The sequence below is a fragment of the Xiphophorus hellerii genome, chromosome 23, assembly GCF_003331165.1.
Source record: "Xiphophorus hellerii strain 12219 chromosome 23, Xiphophorus_hellerii-4.1, whole genome shotgun sequence".
Classification (NCBI taxonomy): domain Eukaryota; kingdom Metazoa; phylum Chordata; class Actinopteri; order Cyprinodontiformes; family Poeciliidae; genus Xiphophorus; species Xiphophorus hellerii.
In genome coordinates, this window is record NC_045694.1 from 6,149,902 (window position 1) to 6,166,091 (window position 16,190).

General features: G+C 36.5%; 1 protein-coding gene across 1 annotated transcript in view; it reads right to left on the minus strand.

Annotated features, from left to right (window-relative positions):
* Positions 1 to 10,575: 10,575 nt before the first annotated feature.
* The window catches only part of slc36a1 (solute carrier family 36 member 1), a 38,438-nt gene continuing 32,823 nt past the window's right edge, over positions 10,576 to 16,190 (minus strand). The window contains exon 12 of the mRNA XM_032555153.1: positions 10,576 to 12,611. Within this exon, the coding sequence (XP_032411044.1) occupies positions 12,337 to 12,611 (275 nt within the window). The 3' untranslated portion in view covers positions 10,576 to 12,336. The remainder of the gene's footprint in view (positions 12,612 to 16,190) is intronic.

Below are 16,190 nucleotides of genomic sequence, written 5' to 3' on the forward strand. Positions count from 1 at the left end.
TAATGACCTAATTATTCTATTCAGGTGTGGTGCAGCAGAGGCACATCTAAAAGTTGCAGGACTGCGGCCCTCGAGGACTGGAGTTTGAGACCCCTGGTTTAAACCAACAAATGTGGTCTTTATGTTTCCCAAGACTAAATGGAAGCTATAGATATCCTTTCATTGAAGCCACAAAAATAGTGGAAACTAAACAAGTCATTTCCCTAAACACTACTAAAAAAAGACTATAAAGCTATGTCAGTGAAATCAGTGAGGTGAAAAAAACAGGCTCTTTAACGCTCCAAAATGACCTCATTACGCATTTAAATCAGGCATCACAACATCAAATTCACCCTTTCCAAAGGCTGCAAATCTTTGAAAACACTGTAGGCGTTTCACAAAATGATGGGAATGGTCTTATTCCAAGGTGATCCATTAGCTTAACCATAAATCTTTGTTTTTTGGTTGATTTCTTCTACCTTTCCAAAGAAACTGGATAACCTCGCTTGGGAGGATTGCTAACACCCTGCTATGGACCCTCACTCTAAAATAATCTGTCCAAGTTACCATGCTTCAATACTAACATAATATATCTTTATTCTGTCATGTTTTTTCTCACCATGATCACCATTTCCAATGACTATCAGTTCTAACAATTGTCTTTCCTCAGCCTGTTATTGCCTTCACTTGCTCTGTGTTAGTCTAATTGTGTTACATTCTGAGCTTGTATTGTATTGGTATCTGTGGGTAAAAGTTTTTAATTAAAATAAAAAAAATAATAAATCTCATCCGTCAAGAAATTCCCCCCCAAATATAGAAAATCCAACATTGCACCAGAAGTAGAAGAGGATACTGTTTTTTTAAAACTGCATTTATTATTAGTTTTCACATTATAACCACAATCTTAAATGGATTTTATTAGAATTTTATATGGTAAACCAACTAAAAGTTGTTTTTGTGTTGGTTTGTCACAGTGTATTGTGTTCCTTCTACTTTACAATAATATACTACTTTATGTTGGCGTATCTTAGAAATTACAATAAGATACATTGGAGTTTGTGGTTCTAATGTCACTAAAAGTGAAGGGGTTTAAGTGAGAAGGATTTAGGTATATGATTATATTTGTAAGGCACTGTAGTCTAAAGCATAGGTGCCTAGTGTCAGTTATCAAAGGGCACCATCCTACATGTTTGATATGTTTATTTGAAGACTTTTTTTGCTATGCAGCAGCCTGCTGATTGCATCCTCTCTATGGAACCAGGAAAACATCTAAAACATGTAAGACACTGGCCATCGAAAAGAGATAGATAGGATACCACTGGTCTAATAATTCATTATCTACAGTCCATGAAAAGCCATTTTGTCCTCTTTGGGGTATGATAGGATGACCAACAGAAACTGACCACAAAACTTCAGCTTCGAATTTACCTCAAAAAATTTTTATTCTGTCAAGAAATTTAAAAGCTTCTCCCAATAGTTTTGTTTTCTGCTTAAGATAAGTGGGCATCATTTGGTTTAACTGGACTGTATAACATAAACATAATGAAATAAACTCAACCATGACAATAAAGTGAATCCTTATAGCTTTAAAGTAAGTGCTCATCAAAGTGTAAAGTGCTTTGATAATGACCTTTCCTTGAGTTAATGTATCCTGGAACAGATACATGTATGGTAAATTAACATCCTCAGATTCTGCAGAAAGTAAATGAGGCATCTGTATTGGCTTTTTGGAGGAGTCCAATGAGGGTAGTTGCAAATTTAATTGGCCCACTGAGGATGCAAAAATACAGAATCAGCCTTTTACCTGTAGTTATGTGCATTAACTAATAAGGTATTTTTCTTGTTAGTGCTGAAGAACAATGCAATGAGCCAAGCTCTGTTGACGTTTTGTGTATTTGGAACAGCAGCAGCAACAAAAAAAAAGAAAATTTAATACTGTGTCAGTATGTGTGGTCCAATGCCAGCCAGCTGCAATAGGAGCTATCAGTATTCAGTCTAAGAATGTAACTGTTTTCCTTTCATACGCTGTTTTTGCACATCGCCATGAAGAATGTTTTCTCTGAATGTCTGTAATGTTGATGAGACAAAAGAAACCCACTGAATCCTGGAAAACATGTCTTAATAAATGAACGTTCACTGTGAAATGCCTCCCTTGTTGCCTTTTTCCCCAGCTTGGCAGTACTGTACGTCTTAGCACTTCATACTTTTAATTTGACAAATATTCACTGGCAGAGGTGAAATAGTGCAAAAAAATGTTTTGTCTGCAATGGTGTTTGTTTTCATAGCACAACTCGATGAAGAGAAGGAGAAAAACTGAGTCAGGGTCATGCTGTTAGCCATTGAGTTTTTCCTGTGAGTCAGAATACTAACTGAAGAGGACAGAGAAATCACCAATGTCGTGTTACTCTGTGATTTTTGTCGACAGAAACCTGACAGCTGTCTGTTTTCGCCGTAGTTACACACACATACCTGTACAAACTCCATCCCAACACCATCCTCTGTAGTCTGAAGGTGATGGTTGCGGTAACAGCAGGATCTGACAGCCAAGCTGTCGCCAGAAGCAACACTGCAAGTCAAGCACCGTCTCCACCAGGGGGTGAGGCGAGGAAATGAATTCAGACGGCACATGAGGAGAAAGATAAATAGAGGAATGGAAAGAAAACAGGGCAGTGATAGCACTGAAGAATGACTTGACAACTAGACAATAAAACAGAGAGATGATCTTTTAAAAGCAAATTCAAATGATAATGTCTGTCGACCCATGCAGGTGAATCTCATATCAAGTCATTGAGTTAATTCTTAATTATAAAAAAAATCTACAGACTCATTTGAGAGACTAAACACTTAAGTCTGCACTTCACAGCCTGACTGAAAGTAGAATCAAGAGTCTAATCCAGCTCAGTGTCATGCTGTGCAGAACATCATATGGCTGCTGAATGAACTCCAGCTAATTATGTAATGCAATGAACTGTAACTTCTAAAATGTAAACTTTGGTGAGAGGAACAGTTTAAGTTCTTTCCTGCCTTGCTTTTTTGACGCATTATTCTCCCATCCTAATAATAACTGTTCGAAGAGAAAAACCTGATAGGGTGAGAACTGAGAAATGTTCTCAGCTGAAAGCTGAAGAACTTACAGGAGAAAATTTGTAATTAATGACAGAAAAGCTGGACAAAGATAATTCAATGCATGATATCAGCTTCTAAACCAGGTGATCTCTGGGTGAACTCATGCTTGTCATATTAGAACTTTGTCACAGTTTGTAGCTTGTTTATCCACCTGCTTCTTGAGAGCTGACTACAGATCTGAAATGCCACTGTTGTGTGCAGAAATTGTGACAGAGCGATGCATCATGATGGAAAATCCTCAACTCACAACCAGAATGTTCATAGGTTCAGTGGTGCCGCCAAAAGAGTGTTATGGACTCATTAAGTAGAGCAGGTACTCTTACAGGAGAAAAGTATTATCGATTCGATTGGAGACTAAAATTACTGTGGTCTCTTTCAGCACCATCCAATAATTTTGCTCTTTCAATCATTTTATATTTTGAGATAAAGTAATCTTGGTTTGATTCATTACACTTGAATATACTGTAGTTAGTTGTGCTAGCGTGGTTTCCTCCGTTTAAGTTTAGCTTCATGTTTCCCACGGGAAGTTTGATTTATTTTTATAATGGGCCCTCCAACTATCCCACATCCTTGGCTTAGAAAAAAAGAAAAGAAAAAAAACAAACATCTGCAGATAAAGTTCTTACACTTATATCTGCAGAAGCCTAAAGCATCATGCTGCAAGACAGGACAATTCCCTGCAGGCTTCCCAGAAACATTTGATGCAACACTGCGCAGATCAGTGCTGCAGCCAGAGGAGTGAGATGAAACACACAGCAGTCATTAAAATAAAGAGAAGGAGGAGGAAAGTGAAGAAAAGTTTGGCTACTGCTGTTAAAAGCGATAACGCTGAAGCAAGGATGAAATGTGACAAAATAAGAGATCAGGCAATACAGAAAGAATGGTAATAACGAGAAAACAAAAGGAAGGATTTTAAATGTTGGAAAGGGAAGAACTTTGAAAAATCAAGCTAAATCCACAACTTGAATCAAACCATTCTTTTTTTTTCTGCATATCATCTGGTTAGCTGATAAAGTTTAGACTATCAACATGTATTTGTTTACAAACTAGCAATATTAATTGCTAGTTTTATTCTTAAAATGATTTTAGGTTATTTGTATCTCAGATAAATGGAAATTATTTACTTAGCACTCACAGAGAAGAAAGAAAGAAAAACCGAGGTAGCTGAATGGATAAATAGCAACATACAAACAGCATACAAGCATTGGACAAATAATAATTAAATCAAACGTAGCTAAACGTCAAAGTAACAAGTAATACTAGGGAATGTGGAGCAGGTGCTACAGAAAAGAAAAAAAAAATGGCCCAAATAAAGCACAATTTACCAAAGCAACAGGGCTACTCCGACTCAAAGCAGTTGAGTTGGAGTAACTGCTTTGAGTAACTGCTTTTGACAATTTAAAAACCTTATGTAAATGTACAAAATGAATAAAAACAAAGTCCTTAAACTTTATATAATTTTAATAAAACAAAGAAGATAATATCTGCTCCTGAAGTTAAACTTCTAAATGTTAGAGTAACACCCAGTAAACACATATACAAAGTTTTTCTTCTTGTCAGTTGGGAAACTACTTATTTGTTTAAAAATGCTAATTATACAAGTCAATGTCACTAGTGGGTTTGTCTTTCACAACTGCATCTAAAATAGTGGCTCAACATTAGTTAGTGCCTCCTAAATCACCAGTGAAGGTTTTTCTCATTTATATCATCTTCACTAATTACAAATTACATTCTCTGTTCCATATTGTGAACCTAAGAGTGGGTCTTTATGCAACAATGCCTTCTACAATGCCTTTAGAGTCTTTAATCCCGCAGTATCTCCAATCAGACATTTTGGGTTTTTAACCCAGAAGAGAAATCTGGCATTTCTGGAAGTGAGCCAAAGACAGCAGATACCAGGTACCACACACAAATAAGTTTCTAATCACTGGTTGTTTGTACTTAGGGTCTGAAACTGAGGCAATTAGAACAGCAGCTAATGGGTGGGTTGTGAGATCCTTTCAGAGTTAATCTGAATTTTCTCTCTCATTAAGACCCACAGAGGGAAATATGTCAGTTCGCTGCTTCTTCAACAATGGCATGGGTCTTCTTAACAGCTTATGTAACAGCAAACAAATTGACAAAAACCATTTTTCATTGCACATTGCAAAATTCCTGAAATTTCCTCAGTGTGGGTGACGCTTTTCAATTAAAGAGAAGTACTCTCCCCCCCTTCTGCTCATGGTGAGTCACCCACCATCTCTGCAGGAAATTATCATCCTCTTAAACAGAAAACACACATTATGCTCTGCTCATCCCGGCTCTTGGAGTTTTGAAATGGAAAACAGCTTTCTAAAGATGAGGAAAAAAAGAGCTGAGGATCTTTTAAGCCGAACGTCCGCAGGGAAGCTCTCCTTATCTCCCTGTTCTCAATAAAGGCTGCATGCTCCAGACAGCGCCGACAGAGCTGCCTGCTCGCCCAACTTCAAAATATTTCAGCTCCGTCCAAAACAACATTCTCAGAGGAGTCCAGAGTAACAGCGGGAAGCAGATTCATGCCTGGACTTTTAACTAAAATCCTGTGGAATACAGGACAACACTCACTGTTGAATAGATGTTTTGGGGCCTATAATGTAAAATTTATTAAAAGCAGGGTATGTGTAAGAAGATATGTGCACCATTTAAAAATTCACAGTATAGAAAATAATTTACAAGTTTAAGGTTTAAATTGTTGTTCTGTAGATGGAGCAAATAATGAGCCCGAGTTCCTGCCTAAATAAGAAATTAGGGGTAATTAGATGTAATGTTCATTTTGTTGCTGCAGGGGGAAAAAAGAATTCTGGGTCAGATTTATAAGACTATTCTGCAATTAAATCAAAGTTCTGCAAAAAAAAAAAAAAATCACAATCCTGAAATCCAAATCTCATCTTCAGCAATGAAACGAAGGAAACGCCCAGATCTGTAATTTATATCTTGATATTTTAGAGTTAGATTGTTTTGACAAGATTCTATAATCTTCTTTCTAGATTACAATGAACAAATAATACTATAAAATAATTTATTCTTGTGGAATCTGTTTTGGTTTTTCTATGTAGAATTTAACAGACTTCCAGTCAGCAAAAGAAGCAGGGCCCACAACATCTTTTCTTTTTTTTTTTTTAGCTTGGCTTCATTGTAAAAGACTAACTATGCTGTTAATATTCTTTTTCTAGCATACAACACTTTGCACAGTCTGTCCACATATTCTTTTATGAACTTGCTTTTGTCTGTGGATGTTATTTTTACATCACTCATCAGAGCTTCAGAAGAAATTTTGGAGTAGGAGTTACATGAGCAGGTTTCAATCTACATATTTATTTTGAGTAAAATTACACCGCAGACTCAAACTACGTATATGTATATATAAAACTGTCTTCTGTAGGAGGAATTAGCATCAGAGATGATTGTTATCGGAGCCGCATCATCCTGCTGTGATTTTCCTATTCAATTGTTTCTAATCTGTGGTGGGCGAGTAATTCAGGTTCCATGCAGAGGTGCAATTATTGTACATACTGGATTTAAAAAGCCTGCATTATGTGTATGAAAAGTTGTTTCGTCTCATTGTCGTCATAAAAAAGAGGGTGTCTTTACAATAAATTGTTGTGTGTTGAATTTGTGTCATCGATTTGTCCCATTATTTGTTTGGCTGGGATGATAACGAGCACAAACTAGAAGCACAAACTTTTCATTTCAGGAAAAAGTGCAGCAGGGAAGGGGACAGTAAAACTTTCAGATAAGTGATCTTAAGAAAATTATAAACCAGACCAAAAGCCACATGTACAAATTTATGCAGCAACTTAAAGATAAATGTAAGCATTCACACGGTCCATGTCAACCAGTTCATTTGCCAGGCATTGTGCTGTTAGCAGAATACATCGGTCCACATTAGCGACTGCTTACCCCCAGGTTAATCATATGCTGTCTTCGGCTATTCATAAGCACAATGCGACGTGTTTTTGTTTGGGGTTTGGTTGCTGTAATGCCAACAGAGTTTTTTCAAGATTACATCATTTTGTTGTGCTTTGAGTCATTCCTATATAATTTCCTGTCAGAAACAAACTTCTTAAGTAAAAAATAAATCTTTTTAAATTAGACCTCCCAGCAGTGGGAATAGTCTTGATATAGGGACCAGCATTTTGTGCTACAATGTTGAAGATGGTTTTGCACATTCCTTGGAAAATAAATGATGATTGACATCAACATTCTTCTTCTACAACGTCTGTCAGCCTTTCCTCGTTAATAGTCACTTACTGTAAATCTTTTTCTTCCTCTCTCTACAGATGGATTCTGTAAAGTAGCTCAGTTTGACCCAAGTGTTCACACATAAAGAGACGCTTACATCACTTTATGTGTTGAGTTGTGGCTGATTCACTATTTGCTTCAACAAGCACAAAATTAACAGATCCACCGAATAGATTAGCCAGAAAGTGTATAATACCCAGGTTGCATTATATTCTAAATGAACTTTCTTTTTTGGCTTCACCATTCTTATGAGGATAAAAATCTCAAATTAAATTAGAGAAAATATTAGTTATAAAATCACAGTAAGGAGAAACTAAAGCCAAACAAATAATTTAACTAAACCCTGAGCGGAAAGATAATCCCAAAGATATTCTTAATAATTAATGGAACAATTTTACAGTTCTCGTCAATTATGCCATATAAAATAAGGTTTTTAAACGCTTTAAAATGTCATTGCTTTGGAGTCTTTTTGATACTCCAGCTAATAAAACAGCTTGCACTAACTGCTTTATCTTTAAAAATCTTTTTAAAAAAATGTTTGTGTGTTGGGTCGCTGCCTGGTTCAGTTGGTAGAGCAACCGTTTGCAGTGGCTGTGGTGCTTGGTATGGTTGTCTTTTGTTGACATTTGCTGCATGTCTCCCCCTTCAGTCTCCACCATTTTTATGTCAAATTACAGTTCAATAAAGGCCACTAGTCCAAAAAAATGTTTAGAAGTGAAAACATTTAGAATTTATGTTAATCTCATTCTTTTCAACAGCTACCCTGCAACTGTTTACAATGCAACTTCACAAACTTTGTGAATTATATCTGAATCTTAAATACAACTTAAAGCGGATGTAATTTACTTTTTTTTATTTTTCATCTCTATTAAAGTCTTTGTTGACCAAATAAGATCCAAACCAGACACTTTATTTAATAATCTATACATCTTGACTGTCTGAGGAAGATAGACTGGAGACCTGCTGAAAATAAATGGCAAAAGAGAAATTGAACAATCTGACAAATTAAGGAAGGAATTAGACTCTCTGCGGGCTTCCGCTAGTCTATTAACCTCTCAGATGTAACAGAACTGTGAGAGCAATAAGAGCATCTTCATGCATTTATTCAGCAGCATTAGATCTCGTTACAACATGACCGCTCTGATTAAGAGGTGTCATTTCCTTCCACTAAGACTCTGTCACACACACGTCTGTTTTACGACAACTCTGAAATAACTTCTCCAGTCAGTTTCTGTTTTGACCTGGAGATGAGAAAACGAGTATATAATAACTCCGATTCTCTACATCATGGCCGAAACATGACATGTTTTAATGTTGACACTAATGTGTAAATTGAGCAGATGAATGTTACAAAGCATTCGACTCCAGTGCCTGCATGTATCGTACATGGTGCGTTCTGTGATAAAATTCAATCAATCAATCAATCAAATTTTATTTGTATAGCACATTTCTGCAGCACATTTCATAGTGCTTTACATCATAACACAAAAAATTGCACCATGATGATCATGAGGAACTCATTGTTTTAAACATTTCCTTTGGTTTTAATGTTTACATATCAAATGTTTAGATTGAAGCAGAAATGATTAGATGTTTTTAGATAAAAGCATAGAATGAAAGTATTTCTCAGAATGTTTGAGGTTGATGAAAAACATAAGCAGAATGTATGGAGTTCAAATCATGATTAATGGAGTTTTAGAGGGACTTCCAGCTATCAAAGCATTCAACTTGTCAGCCTATCCAAGAAAGTTTACTCTGCTACTGTGTTAGAAGAGATCATGGACTTTCTTTCCTTGTTGTTACTGGATGTGAGAGGTACTGGAGAATGTAGTTGTGTTTCATCTGGTCTCTTTGTTGCCAAAGTCTAAGCTGTTTCTAGGGTGCGTTGAACTCTGTCAGAACTGCACATACTCACTGATACTATTTTTGAAGTTTGTGGAAAAGATCTCAATGTGGAGTTGTGAAAAGGTGTGTGCCTGTAGTCGTGAGGGCATTATTTTGTTCTGTTCTGGAGAAGAAAGAGCTGAACTGAAAAGGAAGCTCTTTAGCTCAGATATGTTCAAACCCACACATGCATGTAGTGTTCATGCACATCATGGAAGAAAAAACAAGATCCTGCATTTCCTCCATCTTCCAGGTTGGAGCTTGTAGTAGAGTCAGTTTAAGGGTTTGGACATTGGATGTCTCCCTATGTATGTATGAATGGGAAAAAAGGAAAGATTATGTGAAGTAATTACAGGTTATAAAGGTCTGAGTTTAGTGAGAAAAATCTGTGATAGCAGAATTAACAGCTCATCATACCATTGTAGCCACATTATATATATAAATATATTAAACAAATTAAGCTAAAAGCATTTAACTGTCAGAGTGGTTTATTAGCTGATTTTAAGACCAACTAACATGTCATTTTAGAGAGAAAAAAATAAATCTTGAAAGTAAGAAACACAATTAAATACATTTTGCTTGTTTTTCTTTCAGCTCAGCTTTAAATTTATTTCTTAAATTTTAGATATGGATATAACTAAAAAAAAACTTAAAAATGAACCTGTGAAGATAATAAATCTCCGTTAGATCTCAATCCAGTATAATTTTGTTCAGCTGTATGTTGTGATACCATGCAGCTAGAGGTATATTTACCTGCCTTATTAGATTATGTTGCAGGAAGAACATTAAAATGAGCATTAATTGTTCATATAAATATATAATTTAAGATGCAAATTCTCTAATTTCAACCACTTATGATCTACATTGAAGTCTTTAAATTATGACTGAAAAATATAAGTAATGTACTGTGTAACTCAAAGACCAGGGAGGTTGTTCAAGGTTGTTTACTCTGCAAAAGGGATGAAAAACTTTGCTAAAAGAAAAAAAAAAAAAAAAAGTGTTTTCATCTACTCCATCATTAAAAACCATACAGCAGATAGATGTGGAAATCAGTCCTTTTCAAGCTCATATTGAGATGTAGACTTTTATTTCACTGACATATTTTCTGCTGAAGAGATTTAAAAATTATTATAATCACAATACTCTATATTACAGGTAGAAAAAAAGTCCTTGGGAAATCCTCTGATATAATGCTGCTCCCCGTTTAGCACAAAGTCCTTCCAGGTGGAAGATTAATGGCTACTTTATTTCAAACATTTTCTTTGCAAATGAGCAAACATTTACGTGTGCAACAGATAAGTGATATATCCACACGCACACAAAAAGTTATAGTTCTTTACACACATAAGGCTTGTGGATATGATTTTTTTATTGATTTCCAAACATTTTCTATTAAAAGCTGAAACATTTCTATGGTTGATACCGTCACATAAACACTGAAGACGTGCACAACAGTACAGAAGCTGTTCAGTGAACTTACAGTACATGTTGCATTTTATCTGCTAGATATTGCAGAAAAATTATCTTTTATTATTTCATATACAGTCTGTCTGAAGTTAAACCAACCTGTAAAAGTTAGGTACAAGTAATAAAAAAAATTTTTAAAAATAAGACTTAGTAAAAACATTAAAACAAAATAATAAAAAAATAAAGAACAAAAAACTTTTCAAGACACAGAAGAGCTCCTACATAATTTAGTATCATCTCTCCCAAGTCTGAAACAGTTTGGCTTAATATCTAGATTTATTCTACAGTTTTAGATAATTGAGCTTTTTCATCTGTCTTCTGATCAAATCCTTGTTTGTCAAGATTTTAGAAAAAAAACTTTTACAACCTGAACCTGTAGATTGTAAATGTTTGTCATCTCTGGTCAGGAAAAGTTTGAACATTGGTTGATTTTAAATGAGATTTGGATTAAAATAAAAACATTTCTAGAGTTTTTCTTATTTTTAGATTTTGGCTGAAAATGCCTAATAATCACACAGTGTGAACCCAGATAAATAACAGGAGCCACCCTGGGTGAAAAAATGATAACTACAAACCTCTTTGAGATGCATAAACTGCACATCTGAAAATCATAGTACAGTGAAAGTGAAAGTGGCTTGAACCAAAAACCTTCTGAATAGTGCAGAGATTAAAACTAGAATAAGCTTAAGATGTGATGGTTTTGCTTAACATTCAATGGTAAAAATCCCCAAATAGAAAAAAAATTACAACTGTAGAAGGAACCAAAACACGTGTTCAAACTTTACCTAAATAAAATTTAAACTATAGCGACGCTAAGAAATTCTCTTTACTTTCACCAATATTTCGACATAGTAATATTGCATTGGATGAAATATTACATCTTTTTATCTTAGCAAGCATTAAGTCACTTAATTCTATGTACATTTGCAAAATATCCTCCAAATATCCCCCTAATCACAATTTGGCATAATATATTTATCTTTAAAACATCTGACCAGAGATACATCGATGGATTTGATAAGTGAAGATAAAAGCACAATTATTGCACAAATAATGCGAGGTTTGGTTTATAACCCATAATCTGTTCTCAAAACATTATTTTTTTAAGTTAAACTGTTCAATGTGTCACCGAAAACTGCCAAAGTAGTGCAGTTTTATTTAATAAGGCATAAATCAAAGTGCATTTGTCTTTTATCAAGGTTTTCTTCCTGTCAAGATGTCAGATGGTGATTAGAACCCACTCAAAGCTGCAAACTTGAAGATGTTTGGGTTGAGGTGAAAAACAAATAAGAATCAGCTCTGAATGTGGGAGTCAAAACCAAAAATAACTATTGAGGTAGTTTGATGTGTTGACTGGAGAATTTACATGAATATTTTTAGGCTGTGAATATGATAAATTACCTCTAATACTCTTCATAATCTGATGAAGTGATCTTCTAATTTACGATAGTTATAATGACTTTTGGACTGAACTAATGGCTGGAATTAATGTAACGTGACACTCGTACATTTGTGACACAATTGCATTAAAATATATATACAACAGCAGCAAATAAAAACATAAAATAAATCTGCTCCTTAGAACGGTTTAAACTGGCCTGAAAGACCCAACAGTCTGTTCTACTGCACCATGTAGGCGTAGAATCTATCTTCGTGTTTGACATTATTTCGTGCTATGATTTCTACGACGGCAACATAAGTTCCTAAGAGGAAACCGAGCAGCCCCACCACGCTAATGATCAGGTTGATGACGGTCGTCACTGGCGACAGACCCTCCGTGTGAAAGGTAAGGATCTGCAGGATGGGTGGAAAGATGAGAGCCAGGAAACTGCTGCTGACCGAACCGACCAATGAGATGACGAGGTCCAACTCTGGTATCAGGATGGCGAGAACACCTGGAGAGCAGAGAGGGTAAAAATGTGTTCAGACTAGGATTTAAGACAAAACGGAGTATTTAGGACTAAGATGTAAGACAATACTAGTATTTATCAGGATTTAAATGGATCAAATGGTGTTAAAAAACAAAAGTTGTGTGTTAAACTTGTAGCTTCCTAAGCTTAAATTCTGTATGTTCAGATGTCATTTCTACCCCTCATGTATTTCCTGTGTAAGTGCAATGCCAGGCTTCTGCAGTCAATCCAACTGACATCATCAATCCTTATACTAATATTGACCCAGATGAGTTTCATTCAAAACCTCCTGCGGTTTCATTTCTGAAAGCTCAGATCTGCATTGACATCAGGCTTAATTGGTGATTTAAAAGTAAAAAAGAACTACCTTAAAAAGGGGGCTCATCTTTGTGAAAGAGGTGATGGTTCAATTAATAAACATATAAATAAATTATGTTACTTTTTACACAGCCTAAAGAATCCATGTAAAACTGGTTCTTTGCTTAATTATCTATGTGCTGACTCAGCTCTGATTCATCCCCCTTGAGTTTTTAAGTGTCTGAATGAGTCATAGGTCAGAGTTAAAGCTCTGAAAATGAGCTGAAAGAGTAAAAAAGCTGTCAAAGTTCAAAGAAAAGAGTTGAAAAGAGCTTCAGAAAGCATGAAAACAACTCTTGATCAAGACAACTTTAAAGAAAGAAGAAAGTCTTGCTGAAAGGCAAATGAAATGAGAGGCGTGAATCAGACTTCTGCACATCTCTGCTCTGATGTCATTTTGACAACAATAACGTCAACATTCAATTAAGACTTATTTACTACCGTTCAGTTCTATGCAAGTTCTTCAACACCAATTTATATTTTTATTTATATTTTCCCTACACATAGCAGCTCTGCTAATGGCTTGATGCATTAATGCAGAAGTTCAAGTTTCAGAAAAAAGTCACGAATTAGCATGTATTGCTAGTAGTCTGCCACTCGGGCAGCATTGAATCCAAACATCTCCTGTTTGGATGCAATGCTAAACAGGAGACGTTTGGCATCGTAGATTGGGGGATTCATGTAGCAAATTTTTCTAGTTACTTTTTTATGGTAAACCAGGGAAAGTCACAGGAGCCAAGGTTGGACTACCAGGAGCTTGGTGTTGAACCTTGGTCCTACATCATGTTTCAGGAGGATGCTCCTTCTCCCCTAATATGGGCAAGGTTCATTAATCATTGAAGTGTACCATCGTTTGCTTTTAGTCTGACCTCTTCCCCTGGAAACCCAATTAGGACCCAAAACGCTGAAATGATCAAAGGTCTGCAAATCCAGTCCCATAGCGCTATTGCTCTGTAATTTTTAGAGTGCAAACTTTGTTTAGTCCATTTTAAAACAAACTCTAGTTCATTTTCCTAGAAAGTGGTTTGTTAGGGAGGGTGTGAATGTGCAATCAAACTCTAAGGTGGTCCAAAAAAGCGAGCATTGCTCCGAGTAAAAACCTAGGTCTCGATTCAGTTGAAGTGAACTCTGAATACACAGTGAATGCCAAGCAGACCAGAGATCGCTTAAAAAGCAGGGAGCGAATTACAGCTCAGGACATTCTGTGTAAATATAACCAAAACAAACGCTCAAGTTTATAGTTAGTGGGAGAAATGGGTCGTGGTCTTTTACCAAAGGCAAAAGAAAAATCCTACAACCACTGAAATCTGATGCCACTCCATTTTTGTTTATATTTTGTGAAAAATGAAATTGCGCTCAGTGTCTTCTTCACAGGTTTTGTGTCATTTCCTTCAGTGGTTCTTGGTGCAGCGCCACCACTGGTGATGGGGTAAACAGGTTACTCAAAGGGTTTGATTTGTTTGACACAGAGTAGTTTGAAAATAAACTGCACCAGCTGAAAATTTTGCAACTTTGGTCCTCAATCAAACCAAGTGTACCGATCTACCACGTATGAAAACACCCTTAGAAGCATCCCAAACTTGATGACATGCTGAATTGAACCATTTGATTCAGCTTTGTTAGAGCAGGAATGCATCTAAAAGTTGCAGGGTAGTAGATCTCAAGGACTGGAGTTGAAGAGTTGCTCCAACTTTTTCACAACATTAAAAGATGGTAACAAATTTATGAGGTGGAAAAAGAAGTCAGTTCTAAGTGAGTTGAGGTTGTTCAGGCATCTGATCAGGACGCCTAAACAACCTCACTTAGAATGACCTGGAAAGTGTTGCTTTAGAGAAAATTGTCTGGGTTTTCCTCCTGAATCTGTTTTCCCCATTTTGCTACCTTCAGTGAGTGAGTGGATGACTGGCTGAATGGAAGCTCAAATAGTTGTATCTGCCTATTTACAACTCAATGTTATATAAATCATCTAACCCAGAATGTTGTGTTAGTTGTGGGCACCTTTTTGATAGGGTAGTTTCTAGAAGAGAAATTTGTCCTCTTTTATATGTCCGTCAGGTTTGACGTCAGAACTTAAGTCCCACACTTACAATTGCCTCTAAGAATAAACAGCATCATTATTGGTGGAATGCTTTTTGATATCAACTTCAAGCATTTCTGTAATGCACATAAATACAAACTCAGCCTTCCCAAGTAGATCCTCCAATTTCTCTCCAGCTCTTTTGATATTTGGTGTTCAAAGAATGCAATATTACTCCCCATTTGTTTCTCTCTCCCCCATTTGACTTAAAACGATCATATGTAGTTGACAATCCAGATGATTGATTGAATTCAATGTACAAGTGACTCATTTTTAGGTTTCTGCCACAAAGTAAGAACTTGGGAGTCAGGAATACAACGTATAGGGGCAGAAGAGAAATGAGGTGGCATGCACTCTGATGAAAAAAGGTAGATGGATTAGGTCAAACAGATGACGATGAAAGGGAGAAAACGACAAATTTAGAATGGAGGAGGGACTCCCACTGGGTGAGCATGAAACTGTGATTGTTGGGATTGTTTTTCACGTGTCGGACGGAGCGGAGACCATGCTGCTAAAACCACCAGGGATCAGAGTCACCTTGTGTGGTTGCTACAGAGACAACAGCACAAACACCTCCTCTGACGCGGAGATGCATTCGTCACAGCAGAAGTGTGTGCGTTTGCTCCTCTCTGCACATGAGTAAACGATTCACATGTGGAAAAGAGAAGTCTTACTGCTCTACAGTGTCCGTTAGCATCTCCTCTGTGGTGAGCAGAGAGGACGGGCCAGAGCAGGTGTTCTTGTTCTGTTCATACACCAGGCACATAAAAGCCTCTTTGAACTATAATCAATCGCTCACCACTGCATGTTAAGGTCTATCAAGTTATACTGAAAAGCAAAAAGCAAGGTCGAGCTTTCATGTAACAAGCACGGCACAACTCCCCAGTGTCAAATGTTCATGTAGAGCAAATCTGCCACTGCTCAGGGTACGCAGTCCAACGCTGTTCTTTAGCCTAGATTTAAAGCTTTCCAGGGCATCAAAGAAGGCAGACCTGACTCTGGAGGAGGACGAAGGGGAGGACCAGCTGACTTAAAGAATATGCTGAGCCTTTCACAGCAAATAAACCACAGGGCTGCTTCTAAAAGGCTTGCTGCTGTCCCCTGAGAGAGGCAGCAAACGGATCATCAGA